A 22,204-nucleotide genomic window follows, 5' to 3' on the forward strand; every position below is an offset into this window, starting at 1 on the left:
TTCATTGCGCTTTCACGTTTGTAATGCACATCATCAACAGATGTCGTTCTTTCCAAAAAGTTTGATCGGACATCGGGTATTGGAAAGTCGAGATACTGGATTGTATCTTTCTTTCTTGTTGTACTTCTGAAGTCCGTTGCTGCAGTTGCGGCATCATCTTCATCCGAAATCTCCCCCCGCCCAATAAAAACCTCGTTGTAATCAAAATGGGGGAATAAACAAAAACATTTTTAGACGATTTCATCATCAGCAGCAAAGGAAGCAGAAGAAGCAGGCTGCAAGCATAAGAAAATGGCTGTCGGGGGAGGTGAGAAGTGGGAAGGAGAAAATTAACGGATGCAACATCACCTCCCCCAACCCCATTATTCCCCAATATTCTCCATTTTCCATCTCCATCTCCCCTGATCAACTTAGCTTGCCTCGGCGTTTTCAATAATGAAAATACAAAATTGTTTGTAAATCCGGAGCAATTGCCATTGGGTTTAACGACGATGGCAGCGGAAAAGAGTTCAAGAAAGGGGGCGTGGATCCTAAAAACGATGCATTTCGCAAATTGGTTTAATGCGAGAGCGAAATGATTTGAATTTGACAACTAAGTGGGTGGAAAACAGGAGAGGAAATATATTGTTGGCAATTCGAAATCAAACTTTATTGCCCTAAATCAATTACTTAAATAAATATTTGCCAAACTAGACATTTTATATCCCTCTTCCCTAAGCCCCAATCCCAAACCCCAAACCCAAACCCCAAGCCCCGAGTTTCATGAGCGAGTAGAATGGGGGATGATGTCAATGGGGGGCGCGAGCGAGAAGGGCAAGAAGATTGCTTCGGGGGTTTTGTAAAAATAAATTGCTTTGCTCAATTAGCGGTTTTCCCCCGTTCATTTATCTAACCCTCTTGACCATTATTGCATTTCTCAATTGCCTCGAGGAGAGACTCTCCAAGCTGAATTCTTTTCAATTTGGGGGCACTCATTTGCCGGGTTGGAGCTGGCGCTGGATCTGGAGCTCGAACTGGAGCTGGAACCCTGCTGCGGATTGATGGCTGTATGTGCCTAGTTCCCTCTCGCTCGCTTCAATTTGTTTGATTAGCCAGGTGACCTCACACCCCCACCTCCCTAATCTGCGCTCCCATCTTGGCTGCGAAATCTGAGTCCAACGAGAGCGTCTCAAATTGTGGGGTTTAATCGAGCTCTAAATTGTCAGTCAGCCAGCAGCCAACAGCTATCAGCTATCAGCTGTGCCCCCTGTTTCTTGGGCGTGTGTGTTACGCTTCGGCGGCGGCAGCAGAACCTAATTATAATAGTCAGGCACCAAGAGAACAACTGGCACACGAAAAGGCACCGTAAATTAAGAAGAGGATGGGCTTACATTTCATGCGGGTATCCACTGGTGCACAGACGCCCTACGACTGTAGTAGTTCAGTGAGGCAATATTCGGATCGTTTAGGTAGGGAAGTTCCAAATCATAACTTCGGCAGACTATTAGAACGTTCTTGAATGCATTTAAATGACATTACTCTCGGATTTCTGTTTGCTGACGCCCTAACTATGCAATAATTGTAGTCTCACGCTGCCATCACCAATATTTTGGTGCCACGGTTGGTCTGGCTTTGTTTCAACGTCGGGTTATCTCACTTCTTCCCGCGGAAGTTTCTCCACTTTAAACGCGTGCGTGTTTGAAGCGCCAGACATTCTCAAGTGGCAAAAGGAGTCAGTGGCGTCAGTGGCGTCAGGGGCGTAGAAGGGGCTGGATCCACGCCCCTCAGTCACGGATGGGGAGCCCCCCCATTCTGGCCTTCCCATGCTGCAGCTGCAGCTGTCGCTGACAGTGCAAGGAAATGCGCTAATTATGTTGTTCTTGCCACTGTTGTTCGCCGGGCGAACTTCGTCTTCCACTTGGACCCTCTTCCAGCCCCTTTTGCGACCTTGATTGCCATTGCGATTGCGGAAGACAACAAGACGACAAGACGAGAGGACGAGAAGAAGGTGCTCGGCGGAACAATGAGCAAAGTTTCGAGGTTATGAAAATGTCATAACGGGCAGCGAACAAGTGCAACAAAATGAGAAACGAAGTTCCCCTGATAACCCTATTGGCACACATGAATGCTGAGGTTGTGCCGCCTTGCATGGGTGACATGCCAATGGAATGCATTGTCAAGATGATAGCAAATTGGCAAAGGTGAGGCCTACCAAAAATAGAACTGCTTTTGTGCTGTTTTCTTCCGCTGATTTGACTCTTTCTGTCTGCTACGTAACGTGAGAAGCAACAGATGGCGGACCAGCTGCAAAAGGTCCAGAAAAGCCAGCCTGATTAATGAAGATACAGATTGAAGAACAATAAAAAAAAAGGAACAGACAGTAGACACAAGTCAGCAAACGACAATGAAGTTAAAACTTATTTATATCTAACTTATAATTCCGAGAAGCTACGAACTCAAAGTGAACTACTTAAGGTACAAGTGGGAAGACACGGGAAGACTCCAAGGCCCAAAAGAGGCGCCTCCACCGACGGACCCTGTGTCGTGTTGCCAAGATGTCGTGTCCAAGTCCAAGTAACTTCCAATAATATGGCAAAGGTTGCTCCATGTGTTGCCAGCGAAGAAGCACTGACAGCTTTTTGAGAGCTTGTCTGGTTGTATGGCTGTATGGTTGTTTAGTTGTCTGGTTGTCTGGGAAAAGCAAGAGGAAGTAAAGTGGGAAAGTGGAGAAGTGGGGAAGTGGGGAAGCAGGGAACGAAAACACTGGCAAACAACAGCGAACACACAATGACAATTGCTGGGAAATCATATTAAAATAAAAGCGCAATAAACAACACAGCCCCGTAAAGAGGAAAAGCAGGAGGAACTTCCTTTTCTTGGAAACTTGCCTCTATTCTTAACACGCACCGCTCCGCACCACCCACTCCGTCATCTTCCGTCCCAAATCCCGGACGATTCATCGCCGGGTTTATTAAGTCGCATCAAAGTACCCATAAATTGCGAGTGAGGTGAGGTTCACCTGGATGCTCCTTAGAAGTGCCTACATGCCGCAGTGAATAAACTAGGGAAGTGTGGGAAACATTTTAAATCATTTCACAAGTCACACATCTTCTAAACCTTCATACTAGTCATACTATATACAGTAGTATAGTAAGGGGGCAGCATTTTTAGAGGGGCCTCAAATTAGTGAAATGTACCGAAAAATATGAAACGAAACTGAAAGAGCTTCCTAGCGCAATTTGAAGATACGATCCGTATACAGAGTGTGTCCTTCATGCTCAAATGATTTCCGTTGTTGCCACCGTTGTTGCTTGGCACAAATTGTGCTGCTTTTCCTTAGCGGATTTTCAGTGCTGTTCCACATATTTTCCTTTATATTTCTTTCGCGCAGGCAGGTGCATTGTTGCCACCGCCACCACCACCACCGCCACTACCACCACCATCGTGGGTCATAATGAGCCCGGGAGTGAGAGTCTTTGCCAGAAAAGTTTAAACCCAAGCAAGGAGGCTGAGGAGGAGCCACTACAGAAGCTACTGAAGCTACTGAAGCTACAGGAGCTGCAGAAGCTGCTGCGACCGCTGATAAAGCAGCTTGACAGCCGTGGTGGCTAAGCTCGAGCAGAATGGCCGTGTGCTAGAGTCTACTAAGAGAATATTGCATGCCATCCCATTTTTCGTCGTGCGCACACACTGGACTTGAAGAACCTCGCTGTTTCGTTACTATTTGAAAACAATTTCCAGAGTGAATTATTACACTAAGACACCAGTGTGCTTTGTGTGACAGGATACCCAAACCCAATGAGTTGAAAACTCAGCCAGTTGACCATCACCATCGCATCGAAAGTGTTTCTTTCTGTGTACGGAGCGGAAAAGAGGCAACCGAAAACGGGTTTTCCTGTGTGAAAATTCAGTCAGCGATGAGAAATTACGGCGGGGCGGAGTTGCACATAACCGAACTGGTTCGGTGCACAAAATATACCTTGGCTAAATGTACCGGCAGCTTGGGAAAGTTCACTTTTGTTTTAATTGCACCTCACAAGTGATTATCGCTTGAATGCAAATCTGTGAGAGGAAGGCAAAGTGCAGAATGAAATATACGGAGGCGAACGAGGTACATTGTGTTAGGTGAAAAATCTCAAGCACATGGGAAAATAATAATTACCTGGCAGCGAGAAGTTCTCTCTATACAAGCACTTTACAAAAGGTGTTTATGCGGACAGAAAGGAGCACACATATGTAATAATCGCCATAAAACATAAGATGCGCACTTTATTCGAATTCATTATGAAGAGAGACGGCAAATAAACATCTTTCGGGGGATAATTTGCTCAGGTTCCATGTTCCAAGTTGGCCAAGAAAACCCAACGACTGGACAACGAATATCGATGGCCAATTGTCATTTGCCATTTGGTCAGCAACAAAGTCAGCGCAAAGAATGTTTTTCCAACTGTGACCCCGGAATTTCCTTCCTCCAAACTTTCCTGTGCGATGACAAACTAAATGCCAGCATCGCAGTCGAGGGAAATACGTAGGGAAGCGGCACAGCCAAGTAATAATACAAGATAGGGAAAACAACGTGAAAATCAATAATCTCCGAACTTAAGTTTCTTGAACCCTCTGGCTCAAGTGCTCGGCGAGTTGAGTGGCACACATGCCTGTACATGTGGCATAGCCTATAGATCGTGTGATCATTACATTTCATTACCTATGGTGATGATTTAACCATATTGCAGTTACACATTCGTGTACAATAAAATCGATTTTCCTTAAGGGTAGCTTTAAAGTGTCTACTTGGTTTTTATAGAAACTTCTTTTCATTGTCTTTCAATAGTACGAATTCCACTGAGTTTTTTCCATTCGCAGTCGAGTGGAACAGTTTTTGGCAAACATTCGAGCCTATATATGTAGCCAGCTAGCAGCTACCCCTTTTCCCCTTTATCTTTCTCCTTTCGCCTCGGACTTTCCCTTGAAGTGCCAAGAGTTTTCCAGGATGTCACTTTAATAGTTTGGCTGCCACACCCCACACCCCACACTCCCTTCACCTCACTGCATGTCTGTTGTTGTTTAGGCCCTTTCAGTTGCCCATTTGTCGCACTCGAAACTTTTGCACAGATACTCCCAAGTCCGCTCCCAATTTTCAACCGCCAACGCGGTCGATCGCCATCGTCTTTTGGTTGCAGGCTTCATTGATTCCCGAATGGTTTTTTCATGTATTTCGGCGATAGCAGTTCAAAGTCAGTTAGGTTGGCGAATTAGTGTTTGAGTTTTGTCTTAATTCCCCGGCACTCCCACCACTTAACCCTTGTATCCCCACTAACCCCTCTGATTCGCCGGCCACTTTTAAGCCCTTGTACAGTGTTACGTGCGTAAGCGCACCCGCTGAGGATTAAAGGGAAAATCACGGACTGAATTTAAGGTATTCATTCGGGGATGAGAGGGCGAGAAATATGACCAAATAGCACCGAACAGCGAACAACGAACAAGTGATAAGTGCAATTTTCCACGTGACACGGAAGAAAGGGACGGGACGTCCTGGGCGAGAGAGAGGGAAGTAACGCGGATTAGGCGGACGAGCAGCGACAGCAATGAAATTTATGAGACGTGTCAACGACGTCTGTTGGCTGCGGAAACTAAGGGTATGAAAGGGAAAACCAGGGGAAAATACGCTGGCAGAGATAAAACTATCGCGCGGAATAGGGAACTGTTTGTGGGGTGTTTGGGGTAACTCCTTTTGATGGACGACAAAACCGTCAGCTGGACAGAGCAATTAAATGGAAATGGTAGAAGTAGAAGAGTTCCATTGCAGCTGGCCGGTTGAATGTAAGGAGCATGGCAAATGCATAACATAATCCACGGAGTCACTTTCACTTTCAATAGGAAAAACGGGATAAAACTTCCAAATAATAATCCAAGTATGGTTCCGATTTCATGTTCATATACTCCACTGCGGGAATATATAAATAACACTCTATGTACCCTCTCGTTCTCTCGCCCATTCCCACAGTGCGCCTAAAAGTAATTTAAAGTCACATGTGGTTTTAGCCGGGTGAAACGAGAGTTGGGGGAGCAGTTCTCCCTGCCGAGTACTTTCTGAATAAATTATTCGCTTCTTGGCTAGGGAAATCGCCCACAACCCCCGTGGGGACCGACCACGCCCCGCACGCCAGTTGAAGTCCATAATTACCGAATGTTCCCATCTCTGGAAACTATTTTGGGGTGACGGTTTCTATTATTATTGAAAATTTGCCGCCCATTAATCTGCGGCCCCTAATCCTCAGTCCCTTTCTTGTTTTGTATACGCGAAGCCAACTCAAATGAGATCGTTACCATGTACATGGATGACATGCCGCATATAAGGGTTTTGTGGATTCCGAATGCCACTTGAATGTGACAATAATTGAGTTTATGGTCTATTTAGCATAAATTAGTAATAGTTCCTTAAATATTTGCTACCGTAACGAAGTGCCAAATTTGCAGTAGAAGGTCTCACAGATTTATACGGAATTTCCGACACGAAAGCCGCCAATTGTTTCGAGAGAATGTTTAGCAACAGAAACCACCACTCCACACCAAATTTATCTATACTCGTAAGTTTACCATTCTGGAAACTATTTTCCAGTATGTGGCTTAAAAGGTGTCGGAAAAAAGAGCTGAAAAAGGGGAAAAGTGGAAAAGGGGGAAAGGGGAAAACGCTCAACCAGCGAACTCAAGTTGAATTGTTTGTGCGGGCTAAAGTTTGATTGATGTGCCGTGTCCCGCGTGCAGACAACATCAAAATTAGGTGAGAGACTCTGGAAGTTGAATGCGGACTGAAATGGAAATTTGGATAAATTCCCTGGTCAAATAGAGGGAACGGAATGATTGACGCTGGGGCTCTCCCCACCGAGCTGGGCATTCGGATCACGCTTTAAGAAACAAACAACGAAAATCATAGTCAGAAACTGGAACAAACTGCTATGTAACTTGATCAGTATGCTGTGCGAGTCATCCATATTTCGGACTCAGGTTTTGGCTCAGGTTTCGTGTGTGAGGAATCCTTTTCAAGTGTTTCAAGTGGAAACTGGAGTTGAAACAGCTTGGATTTTGTATTCAAGATATTTAAAACTATAAAAGTTCTATTATTCAATTTTTTGCATCGGAACCACAGACCAGTGAATGTAGGCATATCAACGTTCCCCCAAAACACCTCTCAACATGCCACGTTGCATCTTCCTGTGTGCTTGTGCAAAATGATATCAGATTTAAGTCCGGTACATGTGTGCATGTGTTTTAGGGTCTTTCTCGCCTCTGAAGGGGCGACCTGACCTGACCCCGAGGAGACCGCCCAGAAACGCGCCCTCTTGAACCCGATAGCTATGGCTGTGGCTATAGCTATAGCCAGCATAAGCAGCATGTGTCTGTTTTATCATTAACTTGAGTTGCCGCATGAGGAAGTTACAGTACTTGGGTGTCCTGTGAGTGCCGCTGCCGCTGCCGGTGCAGGATTCCAGTCGCTTGGTTGCCTGTGTGTGAAAGTGTGTGAATGTGTGTGAAAGTGTGTGTGTTTTGCATCATTGGGCAAACAATTGCAGCAACAAAAGCCGAGGCGGCTGCTGCTGCGGGTTTGCTTTAGTGGCTGCAATTGCTGCGTGCTGCGTGCAGCGTGCATGTGTTGCATGCTGCGTGTCGCTGCGAGTCGGGGACTGACACAGTTTCCTGCCAACCTGCAGCACTTCGGTGCGTGTTGCAAATTAAACGCATCGCTAATAAGTGCCAGCTGACAGGAAGAGAAAAAAGGAAACTGCTATAAAAAACGCAAATTAATCGCGACCTTACTTTCGCCATACATACAACAAATGCGCGCAAGACGTTTGAATGTGAGTGATTGATATGTAAAGATTAAAAGCGCCGCTGTCTACATTAGGATCATTTTCCCTGTGCACTTAAAGTCTTTATAGCAGCGACTATGTGCAGAAGAAGCTGCAGCAGGAGGAAGGCTGCCCCACTGCACACCAGCATATCGAATGTCCGATATGCGGAGAAGCCATGCAAAATGGAATTTGGCATTCTCTGTGGGCTGCGCAGGCGCAGAAAACCACAAAAGCCAAAGGGCGGCCCATATCCATATGTGCCCCAGTGCTGACCGAAGCAAAGGAAACCCCTTCGGCGAAGGGTGTGCAAGAGACACAGCCACGTGGAGATTCCACAGCCGCCCGTGCACCTCGCTTTGTTCCCCACCTGCCCCATGCCACATGCCACCTGCCACGTTCCCCACCTGCTTTCGCCAATCATCAGCCGACCCTCTGCCACCCAAACACCTTTGTCGTTGCCACTTCTATTTCCATGTCCACCTCCCCTCGATGATGGCAATTTAACGCCTGCTTAGTTTGATAGCTGGCCAACTTACATTGGGGCAGCTGCCACTGAAGCACCGAGAGAATGTTGCGGTTGCAAGTAAACAGATGGCAAATCGTATGCATTTGGTATTTATACATGCATTAAAACGCTGGTAGCATTGCTGCACACATTGGCACCAAGGATATGAAAAATCAACATTAACTTTGCTGATATGCTCAGAAATATCATCTCATAATAAGAAACAGATATATTTGTGATCTAATTCCGATTCGATCCGCATTTTGGCCCAGTGTCCCATAGACTGTTAGTCATCACCTCAACGCCAATGGGGCATCGGTGGCCTGTGGCTAAAGCGTCATTGACTCGGCCTGAAACCAAACAAGGGCTCCACAGTAAGAACAACAGGCAACGGCAGGGCAACACGGCAACAGTAAACAGTGAAGTGGCAGAGCACACACTCGCACACACTCGCACACACACCAGCAGCACCCACTGGCAAACTCCGGACCAAATCATCATCATCGCCATGGAAATCAACGACAAAGATCAAGAAGCTGTGCGAGTGCAAAAAGCTCAAACTGACCAGTTGATTGGTATCCTCAGCGGTTTAGAGATGCTTCTTCAGTGGAATTAGAAGTACAGCTTTGCTTTTGCTGAGAACACAATCAAGTGGCTCGGAATGCACCAGTGCGTGTTCGTCTTCGTGCTCATTCGAAAACCACTGAATATGTTTACATGTCAGTTAAAGATGGCCCTATTTTGTACAACATACCTTTAATAAGCCATCAACTTCATGCGATTTGAACTCATTACCCAGTTTTTAACCATTCCGGTAGTGCAAACGGTGTGCTTGAAGACCCGAATGATTCACGGGCAGATTGCTTTGATGTTTTGTCTGTGGAATGTCAATGCATGCCATTTAAATTGTATTGTTTATTGCTAGCTGCAAACGAGTGAAGCCAGTTACTCATGCATATGTCGTTATCTATCCAGATATTCAGATATCCAGAATGTGCCACCAGCAATGAGAGTTTCCAAATGCAGCACTCACGCGCAATTACCGTTTGAGTGCAAATTTGTTCGCCTTTGAAAGCGACTTTTATATCGCTGTATTATAGCTACTATATCTCCCATTGGCAACCATATACGCATGAACATTAGAAGTTGAACCGAGTATTCTGTCATTCTTGGGGTTATCCTCAACTTTGAACGGAAGTGAAGCACTGCAGAGCAAACAGCACTGCAGAACTATTAAATTCTGTTGTTTTAGGAAAACCACATTAGAATTTCTGACCGAAGGCCTTCAGGCATTCGATTTGTAAACCATATATTCCAGTGCCTTTTGTTTTGTTTAACTTGTGAACTCGTGAACTGAGCTTCTCGATTTTAGTTTCGGGTTCGATTTGCGTGGCCAAATTAAATAAAAACACAGTTTATGGAAAATGTGTTCTATGTACTTTTTATTTATGCAGAAAAACTATTTAAAAGCGTTTATTTATTTAACATGCTTTCCATTGTTGTTTTGTCCCTGCCATAATGCCGTATTTTCGGCTGCAAGCTCAGTTTTCTCTAAGCCAAACCCGAAAGAGTACACCACAAAAAATGTACAGAAAGGGGAAAAATTCAAGTGCAATCGAATCGATCTTGCCTGTTTGGGTGGCTGTATCCCCGTAGATTGGTTATATATTACAGCGGGTTCAGGTTGCTACGTATTTTCCGCTGCCATAAATCAAGCATTTTCCATTCGCAAACCTTTCGGTGTTATCCTAAAGCTGTACAAGTGCTGCACTGTACCTGGAAAATGTTTTGGGCTGCGATGCTTTAAAGGAAACCCGCTTAAACTTGTATGTTTTATAATTACTACTTTTGGATGGCTTGATGCTAAAGAGTCTTTCGCTTTTTTCCATTTGCAGATGCCAATCTACAGCAGCAGAACTCCGTCGTGCAGCAGCAGCAGCTCCAAGCCCCGCGATTCACCACGCATCCATCGTCATCGGGGTCGATTGTCAGCGAGGGCAGCACCAAGATACTCCAGTGTCATGCGCTGGGTAAGTGAAGAAACATAATATCATTAATAAAGAAGTGTTATAACAGTGGAGAAGGAGGGAGAGGAGTAGCAGCTCATCAACGAGGCTTACAGACCAGAACCCCATTACCTTTAACTGAGCTATTATAGGCGGGGATAAACAAAAATCAGTTAATTGTTTATTGTTTATTGAACAAACTATGACAAGCTCATGCACAGAAGTCGCAGATGGCGGCGTGTCATCGTCTGGGCGTGTCAGACACAATGCCCAATGGGAGCGGAATTATCATACCCCCATCTGTCACCTGCCTTCGTTGCTCCTCCGTTGTTCCTTCGGCCTTCAACACACAGCCCACAGCACTTGTGCCTCGAATCGCCTGACAGCTAAGCTAAAAGCCAAGAAAGTGTAAAACGAAACCATAAACGAAAACATTTCTCGTCTCCTGCTTTCGCACGCGCTTTTGAAAGATAATGAAGTAGAAAAACAATAACTTTTATCAGGTTTCCCCCCACCGAGGCTCTTTTTTGCCCAGGTGCCACACCCACTCCCACTCCCGTTCCCAGGCGGTCGTCGTGTAATCCTTTGAGCGCTTTGGGACGTGCCCAAAGTCCAGGGACCCAGGCTCCCAAGCTACCAAGCTCCCAAGCTCCCGAGTTCTCAGGCTCCCAGGCTCACGTAATGCTTCCTTCGTAACGCCTCCTGCATTTGACAGGTGGGAGTATCGGTTACACATGGCTCCTTCCCGAATTTGAGCGGAAAAAATGTGTTATGGCTTACTGTGCAGTCTCTGTTCTCTGGTTCGATCTTGTTTTTAATGCCCTTGCCGAGTGTCGGACCACGTAAATTATTCTTAAGAGAGTCTTTGTTTGGTTTGCCAAACCTGGTGGCGATATATTCTCCAACATAATCGGAATTGTCCGAAAAGGGCACACGCTACATACGTACGTGTGTCTCGACTATCAGCTACCCCACTTTTACTGTTACTGTTCTGTTACTGTGCTGAAGGAAAGTGCGGGGAGTCGGCGATAATCGTAGTTGCTTTTTTGGCCTTTTGAGAGGGCTCCCCAATGCTCTGAGTTGTCGTCAGCATTTTGATGCACATTTGAGCGGAAAACACACAACACGGAGCCCACACATGCCACAGCATCTGTGTTTTTGTTTTGGTTTTTGTTGTTGTGCGCATTTATGGGGATCTATGCAGCGACGCACGAGAGCCGTGCACTTTGCATAAGCTGCCCAAAAAAAGAAAAAAAAAAAGAGAAGAAAAAGGATGGAAAAATAGAAGGAGCTTGAAAACAAATGCAAATCACTTTAGCTGCTCCTTGGCGTTGTCACACATGCCGCAACGTTCGCGCTTTCAGTCACTTTGGCGGTTTTAGCTGTCATCTCTTCCCCTGACTACACTCCCCCTCCCCACTCCCCTCTACCCTCTCCCCACTCCACACTCAACAAAACACTTCCCGCGATAGTTTATGCACAGATATATGGTGGGTGGGGGTATTATGCCTACGCAGAAGGTTGCCTCCCACCTTTTCAGTGTTTTGGCTGCAAGTTCTTTCGTAGCCATGGAGGAATCGGGACCCTCCAGCAAAACAAGTTCCCCATCTCTCATCTCCCATCGCCCATCCCCCATCTCATTTCTCGCCGTCGTCGTCCTGCATCCGATGCCATCTCATCTTGGCTCAGGCTTTCGTCCGCGTTTGTTCGCGTTTTGTGCGGCGGCAATCGTGAAAACAACACTAGCTCCTGGTCTATGAGCTAGGTCCTTCGAATTGAAGCCATAGGAATGCCCTGCAGAAGTGGGAGAAGTCGGAAAATAGAAGCGTGGCTACTGGGAACAGCTACCAGAGAGACCCAACTAATATACCCCACTGGGAGAACTTCAGGGGTATGATGGCAGTGGTGCAAGAGCTAAGCTAAATGTGTGTGGAATTGTTTCTGGCCAACAAAATGAAATGCGATGAGGCCGAGGCACCAGGCACTAGGCACTAGGTGGAGCAAGGGAGCTGGCTAGGAAAAATAAACACCGAGTGAATGGAGAACGGAGAATGGAGAATGTGGCTTCTTCTTCGCCTGCGTCGTCGTCTTCTCCCTTTCTTCTCCCTTTCTTCTCGGGCTGCCTCGCAAATGTAGCGCATTCACTTGCAACAAAGACTTCTCCGGCAACAACAAAAGCCGCCAAAGTTGTTTTTAGTGGCAGTGCTGCAGGTCCAACATGTGTTGAACAAGGAGGAGCAGCGCAAAAAAACAAGGAAAGAGACAAAAAGAAACGCATTTGTAGAAGAAAGCAAAGCAAAGTAGAGGGATTGGCGAGCATTTCCACGACACACACACACACACACACACACACACACTCGGCAGAAACGTGCGTGGCTCAAGAATTTCCCTTAATTTTCCGTTGTACAGTGAAAACAAGACATGATTTCTGATTAGTAGTCGTCTCCCCAAGCGCGACCTTTCCTCGCAAAAACTGTCCCAAATCCGTGACCGTGTCCGTGTCCGTCTCCGAGTCACGCTGAAAGTGGCGTAAGTTTGAACTTCGAATGCATTTCTTTCGGTGCACTTTTCCCAGCTTCTTCACTCTGCTGCTGCGCAGGGAAAAGTGAGAGGGAAAACTTTAAGATGCACGAGGAGGTGGAGGTAAACTGAAAAATTGCAAACTATTGTTTTTGCTGGCAGCTTTTTGTCGCAATTTTTATTTATACCCCATTTCACCACCCCCCTACCCACACTTCCCCTCCCGCTGCCGTAAGCCCGTTGTTTGCTCCCAGGAGGAGAGGAAGAAGAAGAAGAAGAAGTAGCAGAAGCAGAAGAAGAAGAAGGCGGCCTAGAGAAAGAGTGAGCGATATGGAACTCGTGTCGTCATTTAGGCTGAAGTGGATGGCTTTGCCTAATGTGTTGTGCAGCAGGAATGGATGCCTGGCATGTGTGTACATATGTACATTCATATGCACATACATACAGATGTAGAACAGGCATCGGCACACAAAGTATTCCTGGAATTGAGAACCGAGAACCGAGAAAAAGTTGAGAAAGAGAAGAAATTGATGCAAACCGATAGGAGAAAGCATCAAGAATATTGTGTTTACTTAAGGACGAACGCCTCGCTGCAGCGACAGCACACAGAATGCACAATGCCGCTTGCAGATAATGAAAAGTGGCGTAACTATTTGGAACAGGATCGAATTTCTGGAATGCTTATTTGAGATGTACATACCAGAATGTACGTACAACTACCAAAATAGGAGCACAATGCATCCCGAAGATGCATGTCCTAGCTACCATTTCTCCCAGTGCACCGCACCGTGTGCAGAAGATACATTTCTTTAATCAACCAATTTGCCGCTGTGTTATTCCTGTTCTTTTGCGGTGCGAGTAGTAAACAAAAATCTTAGAGAATGGAGCGGAGAGAGTGACGAAATGTGCAAGTGGGGGCGAGAAATGCATCAAAGGGAAATGTGCAGCTGAAAAGTGCAGCGGCGACAAAGGGAAAAAGCCTCCAGGCACTCTTAATGTTTACTTTGCTTCAAGTGCCTCAACAAAAACTTCAGAAACTTACACTTGCACACACTCACGAGATCCCAAAAGGCAGAGGAACAGAGCCAAACGTAACGTAATTAAGTTCGAAAAACTTCCTTATATCTCGTAGGTACTTGTATGTCGGTAGATTTTGGCTAGAATCACGCTTTAAAGGTCCACATAAATACCTGCTATGCCTCTGCTGAAGTAAAATCCAGCGGAAAGTGGCTGAAATCACAAAGGGATGCACACAGAGCGCGGGTTTTTTGTGTCTTTGGTTTTTGGTTTTTGGCTTAGGCCAGGATGAGTCCATCGGAGTTCTCTGGGGGCGAGAGTCTAGGTCGACGGATTGGCGAATTGACTTTGGGGCCACAGCGCAGAGCAAAGAGTGCGCTAGGCAAATGCCGATGGTCCGGACGTTTAAACTGGAGTTATGACTGGGCTGCTCTTCCGTCTCCCCATATCCTGCATCTACATCCTGCGTCCTACATCCTGCATTCCGCATCCTGCACCCCGCTCCCTGCACCCCACACAACTGGCAGTGCACTATTCTTAAACCCAATTGATTTCGTGGGCCTTTCGACGGATTTGCCCTGGCCACAAATCAAACAATTTCCGCTTTGCGGAACGGGAACGGGAAGGGGGATCCCCTCTGCACATACAAATGCAATTTGTTTCATTGCGTTGCCTGTTTATTAAATTTATTTGTATGCAGTTGGGCTCGCTTAGACACACTAACTGACTGATTGATTGATTGCCTAACTGATTGACTGATTGACTGACTGACTGGCTGGCTGACTGGCTGGCTGGCTGACTGAGTGAATGGCATTCGGCTGTTGTGCTGCAAGCCACAAGGAAAAAGCCACGGGAATATGGTGATGACTTGTTGCCCGTTTTGCCGAGGGTAAAATAAAGTGCACGACACTTTTATGGGTTGCAAAGAAAATGGCTATTTTATGAAAATGCCAAGTAATGGATAAAAAAGCTTCGTTTAAGCGATTGAGTGTAGGCATCCCTTTTGCAATCATTTCTCCTACTTTTTTGCGGCTGGCAAATGAAATTTGCATTCTTTTTAATGAATTTGCGGTCTGTCAATTCCATTTCCCATTCGGTTTACAAGAGCCTTTTTCCAATTTGACTGTCTGACAATCCCAAGAGAATGTGAATTTCTCCGTCTTTAGCTTCCTTTCTTGCTCTTCCTTTCCCCTTCCCTTCCCTTTCCCTTTGCCTTTGTCTGTTTCTTTGATCTGCTTAGAGTATTTGCCTTCCCTTTGCTTTATGGCAATTTTTGGTAGTGACAGAGACTTGAAGTGGCTCGGGCTTAAAGGATTTTTGTTAGTTTAGTTATTTAAAACTCATTACACACACACACAACGCTCAATGACCATTCCCCCCCAAATCCCCCCTCTTCCCATCGCTGGCACATTTCGCTTCCTTGGCTTTTTTAATGTTGACTAACTTGGCTCAGATGTGCGAGTGTGAGTGCGAGTGTGAGTGTGTGTGCGATCATATGAGTGTTCGTCCTTGCGACCATATGTGTGACTGTGTGCATTTGGTTTACAATTCCCCAAATTGTAATTTTATAGCGGCGTCATTGCCCAAAATGCTCACACAGACTTTTGCCTTTTTGTCCTCCGTCCTCCGTCCATGTAACTTTTTTCTTCCGTCTTTCCTTCTTAAGCTTTCTTGCGCTTTCGAATTTCCCCTATTTTTTTGGCCAACACTTGGGAAACTTTCCACTGTCTTCTCCCCTCTTCGCCCCCCTTCCCCAGCCTTCTCCGCACTCTCGGCTTTCCTCCACCCTTGGACGCCCTATTCTCAAGTTGATTCCCGTTCTCAACTGGTAGTTTCCAGTTTCGCTTCTAACTCGGCTCAATTCGATTTTGTCTGCAAACTGAATGAAGTGAATTGCAATGCCATTGGCCACGTTTGGCTACTCGTTGCTACCCATAAATAGCCGGGGTATGTTGGTATAATGCAGTCATCAAGCCAGAAGGTTCTTTAAAAACTCAAATATTAGCACGAAATCTCAGTGGTCGCTTTAAAATTTGAAAGTGGATATTTGAAATGTATTCTTTTGATTCAACATCGCTGGCAATCAAGGTTCAGAAGGCCTTCAGCACAGGGTATGCGATATTACATCCATCCATCCATCCATCCATCGCATCCCAATGCCTTCATGAGTCCAGGTCCCCAACATAAACTCTTTGCAAAGGCGTTGATGGCCCCGCCAGGATTTTCGACTGGGGATGGAAATGGGAATGGAGCTGGGGTGACTTCTCGCTCTAGGATTTCGGCCTCCGGCCATCCAGTCCCATCCAATCCAATCCAATCCGTCTGCTCCCGTTCGGCTGGCTCGGTCCTGTGATGTGTTGCATCCTGGTCAGTTAGGCGAATCGCATATTTTATTCAGACTTTCATTTAGTTCAGCAGCCGCCCTTGCTCCCCGCCCCTTGGGTCACATGTAATTTTTGTTTAGCCATTCCAATTGCAATTCCATTTCGCAAAGGGAGTTTGGCCAGAGTCCGGTCTGCGAGTGAGTGAGATGAGAGGCGGTCAGGAGGGTGGTCATATAAATCAACTTTAATTTAAATGCTCGGCAGCAGCACTGAAATCAGAGTGGCCCTCTATAGTCTCTATATGCCATGCTGTGCTCCTGTATGCATCGCTCCGTCCCAGAAGCCCTGGCGTCTTGGCGTTTATTTCCCTTTATTTAGCTTGGCAGCCAATCCTGACAAGCATGCAATTTAAATGCAAAAGTGTCGGGGATGCATTGCAATTAATGGCCGCTGAAAAGTAATAAACATGCAATTAGACACCATGGACCATATACATATGCACATATATGCGAAACGGCTCCTGTTGCTTCATCGTTAATTACTTAAAATATAAAATAATAATACGCACATATACGGTTTCAGTGGACCAACAAATACACATTTAATACCTTCATTTAAACACTGTTCCGCCAACTGAACAGCAAGGAAATAAAGCTGCGGCTTAGTGGTACACACGAGATACCCTGCCCATACCCTTGAGAATAATACTTATTAAAGCTCTCCCTCTGTACATTTCTTGCCTCTCCAGGATACCCGCAGCCCACATACCGATGGCTGAAGGACGGCGTCCCCGTGGGCGACTTCTCATCCAGCCAGTTCTACCGGTTCCACAGCACCCGGCGTGAGGATGCGGGCAGCTATCAGTGCATCGCCAGGAACGATGCCGGATCCATATTCAGCGAAAAGAGCGACGTCGTCGTGGCCTGTAAGTACACCAATAACACCGACATGGGGTGGCATTTGGGGTTAAGGAGTCGAAGTCCTGCGGGGCACATTCGTACATCCCCATACGTCCACAATTACGCACATCATCAAAGGCAGTGAGGAGTTGGGATATAGATACTTGGAGGCTCGGAAATTCGAGATATTCCCGGGATGGTTTCACGAGTTCGAGTTACCAATTAAACGAAAAATTAACGAAATTCAATGCTGGCTTATTGCAGCTCTTTAATCTGTATTCCACATTAACTAGCATACTCGTACTGAGGAGCAATGTTTCCCAAAGGGCTATTATGGTCGCAGTCGTAATTAATCATGTGAGGCAATGGGCTTTGCTCATCCCTTCGATGGAAGTTATTTACATTTGATCGGAAAGTTAATTTATTTCAGTAGAATCTAATCTAAGGGGTTTCCTAGGTGGAGTACAAATCAAACGGCTCAAACGGCTGTCACATGAAGTGGTGATAATCATTTAGCTGCTAATTTTTATTTAATGCGAACTTAATTACAACGGGCACAGAACGTGGAAACGGAGGAGGGTGGGAAGGGTTGGGGGGTTGGGAGCTAAGGTCACCGGGTGAGTGTGGAGATGCAACGAACAATTAGACAAGCAAGTGTGAGTGACACTTGAGCCCTGCGTGAGAGTGTGCCACTACTTGAACCTAATAAATCGAGCTCTCGACGTGAGAAGCATGAGACCTCCATTATGCCATCGCCCAAGCGTGGTGATGGGCTACTCCACGGGTACTCCATTTGCGAACCCAGCTGGGTCAAAGTACCTTATCTGATGTACCTTATTTGGTGCCAAAGGGTTGGGACGCACACACGCCCAGTGCAGTGCGAGTATCCTCCGCGGGTGACTCAAAACAGTGGGTACTCGCCCATATTTGGCACAATTATCTCGGTACTCCGCACCGCACCGCACCGCACCACTGGCAAGAAGCCTCCTCCTCCGTGACCTTCTTCTCGTGACTGAATCAATGAATAGGCGACTGGTTGGCGTGGAGCAGCAGCGGCGGCAGCGTCTTGAGCACTTAATTAATTGTGGGGCCGCGTCGAGGGGGAGAGCGAGCTTAAACTGAACTAATAACCTTTAAAGCCCATCTGAGTGCTTTCAGCGGGGGTTTGGGGGCTGGGTGGTGGGGACATGCTTGAGAGCGGGGGTCAGAGGTTAAACAGGCGTGCACGCAGGCCGCGCGATGCCTTCAGTTCAATTAGTGAATGACACCACAGGTCAAAGGAAGGAGGTATAAAGCCCTTCTCCTGGGTTTCCATGGCATTCGATTTGTGGGTGTGTGCTTAATTGAGCAAAGACTATTGGTTACGCTAGATTGTACGACTAAATATAATAGATACTGGGGCTATCATTCGAAGATTACATCACTTGCTCTCTGAATGTGATCTGCAAGCTACGCAAACTTAGTTCTTGTGCATACAGCTGATATTTCCCTTTCCTTGCAGACATGGGCATCTTTGAGAACACGACCGAAGGTCGTCTGACGGTGGTCAGTGGTCACCCCGCGATATTCGACATGCCGCCCATTGAATCCGTGCCCGTGCCGTCGGTGATGTGGCAGTCGGAGGATGGCCCGCTGAACTACGACATCAAGTACGCCTTCACGCAGGCCAACCAGCTGATTATCTTGAGTGCGGATGAGAACGATCGCAGGGGATACCGGGCCAAGGCCATCAACACGCAGCTGGGCAAGGAGGAGAGCAGCGCCTTCGTGCACCTGAACGTCAGCGGGGATCCGTACATAGAGGTGGCGCCCGAGATCATAGTGCGTCCGCAGGATGTCAAGGTTAAGCTGGGCACCGGCGTGGTGGAGCTGCAGTGCATCGCGAACGCCAGACCCCTGCACGAACTGGAGACCCTTTGGCTGAAGGACGGCCTCGCCGTGGAAACGGCCGGAGTGCGGCACACCCTCAACGATCCGTGGAATCGCACCTTGGCCCTGTTGCAAGTGAACAGCTCGCACTCCGGCGAGTACAGCTGCCAGGTGCGGTTGCGCAGTGGTGGCTATCCGGCCGTCAGTGCCTCGGCCCGCCTCCAAATCCTCGAGCCGCCGCTCTTCTTCACGCCCATGCGAGCGGAAACCTTTGGCGAATTCGGCGGACAGGTGCAGCTCGCCTGCGACGTGGTCGGCGAGCCCACGCCCCAGGTCAAGTGGTTCCGGAATGCGGAGTCGGTGGATGCGCACATCGAGAGTGGAAGGTGGGTTTTGGATCGATTGATTCTCTAAACGCTTACGCTAACTGCTCTCTGGTTTCAAAATCCCTTTGCAGATACACGTTGAGCACGGATAATACGCTGGTAATTAAGAAACTAATCCTGGATGATGCTGCCATGTTTCAGTGTCTGGCCATCAACGAAGCGGGCGAGAACTCGGCGAGCACCTGGCTGCGCGTAAAAAGTAAGTCAAGAGCTGATTTATTCCGCTGCCTGTGTGACAATGGTTGCGAGTATAGGAGCTACAAGGTTCATAGATTAGTTGAAATCTGCGATTTCTATCACATCATTCGCTCAGCCAACGCTTAAAGAAAGGAGCAAAAACTTATATAAAACTTCATATAATGAAAAGAGCTTACAATAACTTTGAATAGGAATTAGCACAGTTTAAGACGTATTTATTGATCAACGCGTTAACCAGTGTCACACAGTGTAATCGCAAATGATATCAGACCAAGAAAATGCCTGAATGCCTGTCACTTCGCTAAATGATACGTATCTACATGTGCCTCCGCGCCAAATACCATCAAATATCTATCTAAGCATCGCCACCCCAAACATCTGAAGAATACCCCTAACCAATTTCGCATACTGACCTTTTAACCCATTATTAACAAACGAATCAATAGCAAAAGAGCCGGCCAAGAACCGCGTGAAGCGCTTGGCCCAGCCGCGAGTCCTGAGGGTAAGAGCTTCGCATGCTGGCTTGGGATCGGAAAGGGGATCGGAGTCAGGTTCCTCTGATAGACGCAAGGAGTCACGCTTTGGTATGGGCATACTGCTAAATGCCACACAACACACAACACATAACACACAAACGCACAACAACACCCACTTGCTCGTTTGCTTGCACCTCAAGGAACCACTTCTTGCACTTAGAGAAAAGCACCTGAACACCCCTTTAAACTTTTAAACCCTTTATGATATCGTACCCCGTAGCATGTAGCCATGTAGCATGTAGCATGTAGCACTTTTGATTCCTTTCTGAATTTGTTGTTTTATTGGCCTGGCTGTTGCTGTTATTTCACTTTTACTGCCTTTCACTGCCTTTGGCGTTTTAATTTAAGCTTAAATATTATGTGCAAGTATTCGGTGGCTGCCTGGTTTTCGTTTCATCTTCTTTTGGTGCCGCGGACCATTCCCTATTTGCTTGTTATTTCTCCCTTCGCTGTGCATTCTTAGCCAAGCGCCTTTGGCCAACAGAAGCGGCAGGAATTTCATTTGTCCTATTCTCCACTGCGTTGCCTATCAAATTTGTCAAAAGCGCAAGAATGTTTCGGTTAAGTTGATTAGTCTACACCTTGTGTTGCATAAAAACACCACCCCAACATAGTTGTTAAGGATATTAGTTCACTTCTCTGCATGGTTTGGTCTAGAATAATATGAAAAAGTATTTAATCATTTTGTGGACTCTTTGTATCTGTTCGAGATGAACAGCTAGCTTTATCTCTGGCCAGAATATTAAGTTATTAAGTTGGCACAACCCTTGGAAGCGATAATATGAATTTGACATTGAGTGACGGGTAATATAGGTATATGTACGAGTATGTATAGAAGTTGGGACTTCACCTTCAAAGGCTCCGAAGTACCGTTAAGAGCCGGGTCAAATGGCTGCCTCAGGGTTGCGAACCACCCAAAAACAGAGCCACGCCCACACCTACACCCACTGGAATACGAGTTACGACTTGGTGTGGCAGAATTTTGCATTTTAATGAATTTCATAATGCGAAAATTAAGACTGACACACAAGTCGCACAAGTCGTTCGGGGGCAGGGAGTATATTGTCATGCTGACATGGCGTCGTAGGGTTTCCCTTCTGGCTCCTTCTCCTTTTGCCTCCTTTTGTCTGAGCTGCGAGCTTGGCGTTCCTGGCTGGCCAGGGAAAAATTCATGAGCCCAGCTCCAACTCCAAACGCAAACCCAAATCCAAGCCAAAAGAAAGCGGATGACTTCGCTGGCGCTTCAGATATTCGAGAGATAGAGTTGAGGCTCGAGTTGAGGTCCTTTCACGGGGCGAAGGACATATTGTTTTGAGGGTCCAGCCAAGTTTCCTCGCTGTGTCTTTCTTGATGGGACTTTAAACAAAGTTTGCGCTGCCCTCCGTCGCTTAAATTTTGATGGTCAAAGCTGGGATTTTCATGTAAATTGAAATTTCCATGCATATTTTGCCGAGTTATTCTTATGTTGCAGCATCTCGCCCTCCTTCACTTCACTTTACTTCCTTCTCCTTTCCATTCCATTCCATCTATCCATTCTTTGTCATCTGCAGAAAAGCAGTCCTGCTGCATTGTATTTGGCTTAAACTAGTTAAGAGATTTTGTCGTCAGCGGTTTATTGAAAAACTTTTCAGCTTTTATAGATGGTAAAGTAAGAGAGTAAAGCGAGTTTGTGCCATATTTTGCTCCTTCGCCCCCATGACTGAATGGTAACCAATCGTGTTGCGGCTCATTTCATTTTATTTGCCTAGACTAATTCGAGCCAATTTGTACAATTTGTTTGTCTGCGCCAAAGAGTTTTACGATTCACTTAGTCCCTCCAACACTCCACTCCACTTCTCTGCCCAACCTCCCATCCCCATGGATACGTTTTATGGCTGGCAGGAGTTCTTCCTTCCACTTCCCTGCTACTGCTGTCTGGCTGCATTTGCTCCTGGCCAACTTGATGGAGGAGCTGCCGGCCTAATCGGCTTTGTTTCTGGATGGGAGTATGGCAGCATGTATGGGGCTTTGCCCGGCCCCTTTGCACAGCACTCAGCTGGCGCGTAATGGCTGTATGCCCAGATAATCCAGATCAGGATCGGGATCGGGATCCGATTATGAACACCTTTGACCACT

General features: G+C 46.6%; 1 protein-coding gene across 8 annotated transcripts in view; it reads left to right on the plus strand.

Moving 5' to 3' along the window:
- The window catches only part of LOC122625354 (protein sidekick), a 64,981-nt gene that overhangs the window by 26,990 nt on the left and 15,787 nt on the right, over window positions 1-22,204 (plus strand). For all 8 annotated transcript variants that reach the window (XR_006326548.1, XR_006326549.1, XM_043805473.1 and 5 more), the window contains exons 3-6: window positions 10,230-10,364; window positions 16,950-17,126; window positions 18,602-19,355; window positions 19,427-19,554. Coding sequence is in view for 6 of the 8 variants with exons in the window: in XM_043805473.1 (XP_043661408.1) it covers window positions 10,230-10,364; window positions 16,950-17,126; window positions 18,602-19,355; window positions 19,427-19,554 (1,194 nt within the window). In the remaining 2 variants the exon portion in view is untranslated. The remainder of the gene's footprint in view (window positions 1-10,229; window positions 10,365-16,949; window positions 17,127-18,601; window positions 19,356-19,426; window positions 19,555-22,204) is intronic.

The sequence above is a fragment of the Drosophila teissieri genome, chromosome X, assembly GCF_016746235.2.
Source record: "Drosophila teissieri strain GT53w chromosome X, Prin_Dtei_1.1, whole genome shotgun sequence".
Lineage (NCBI taxonomy): Eukaryota > Metazoa > Arthropoda > Insecta > Diptera > Drosophilidae > Drosophila > Drosophila teissieri.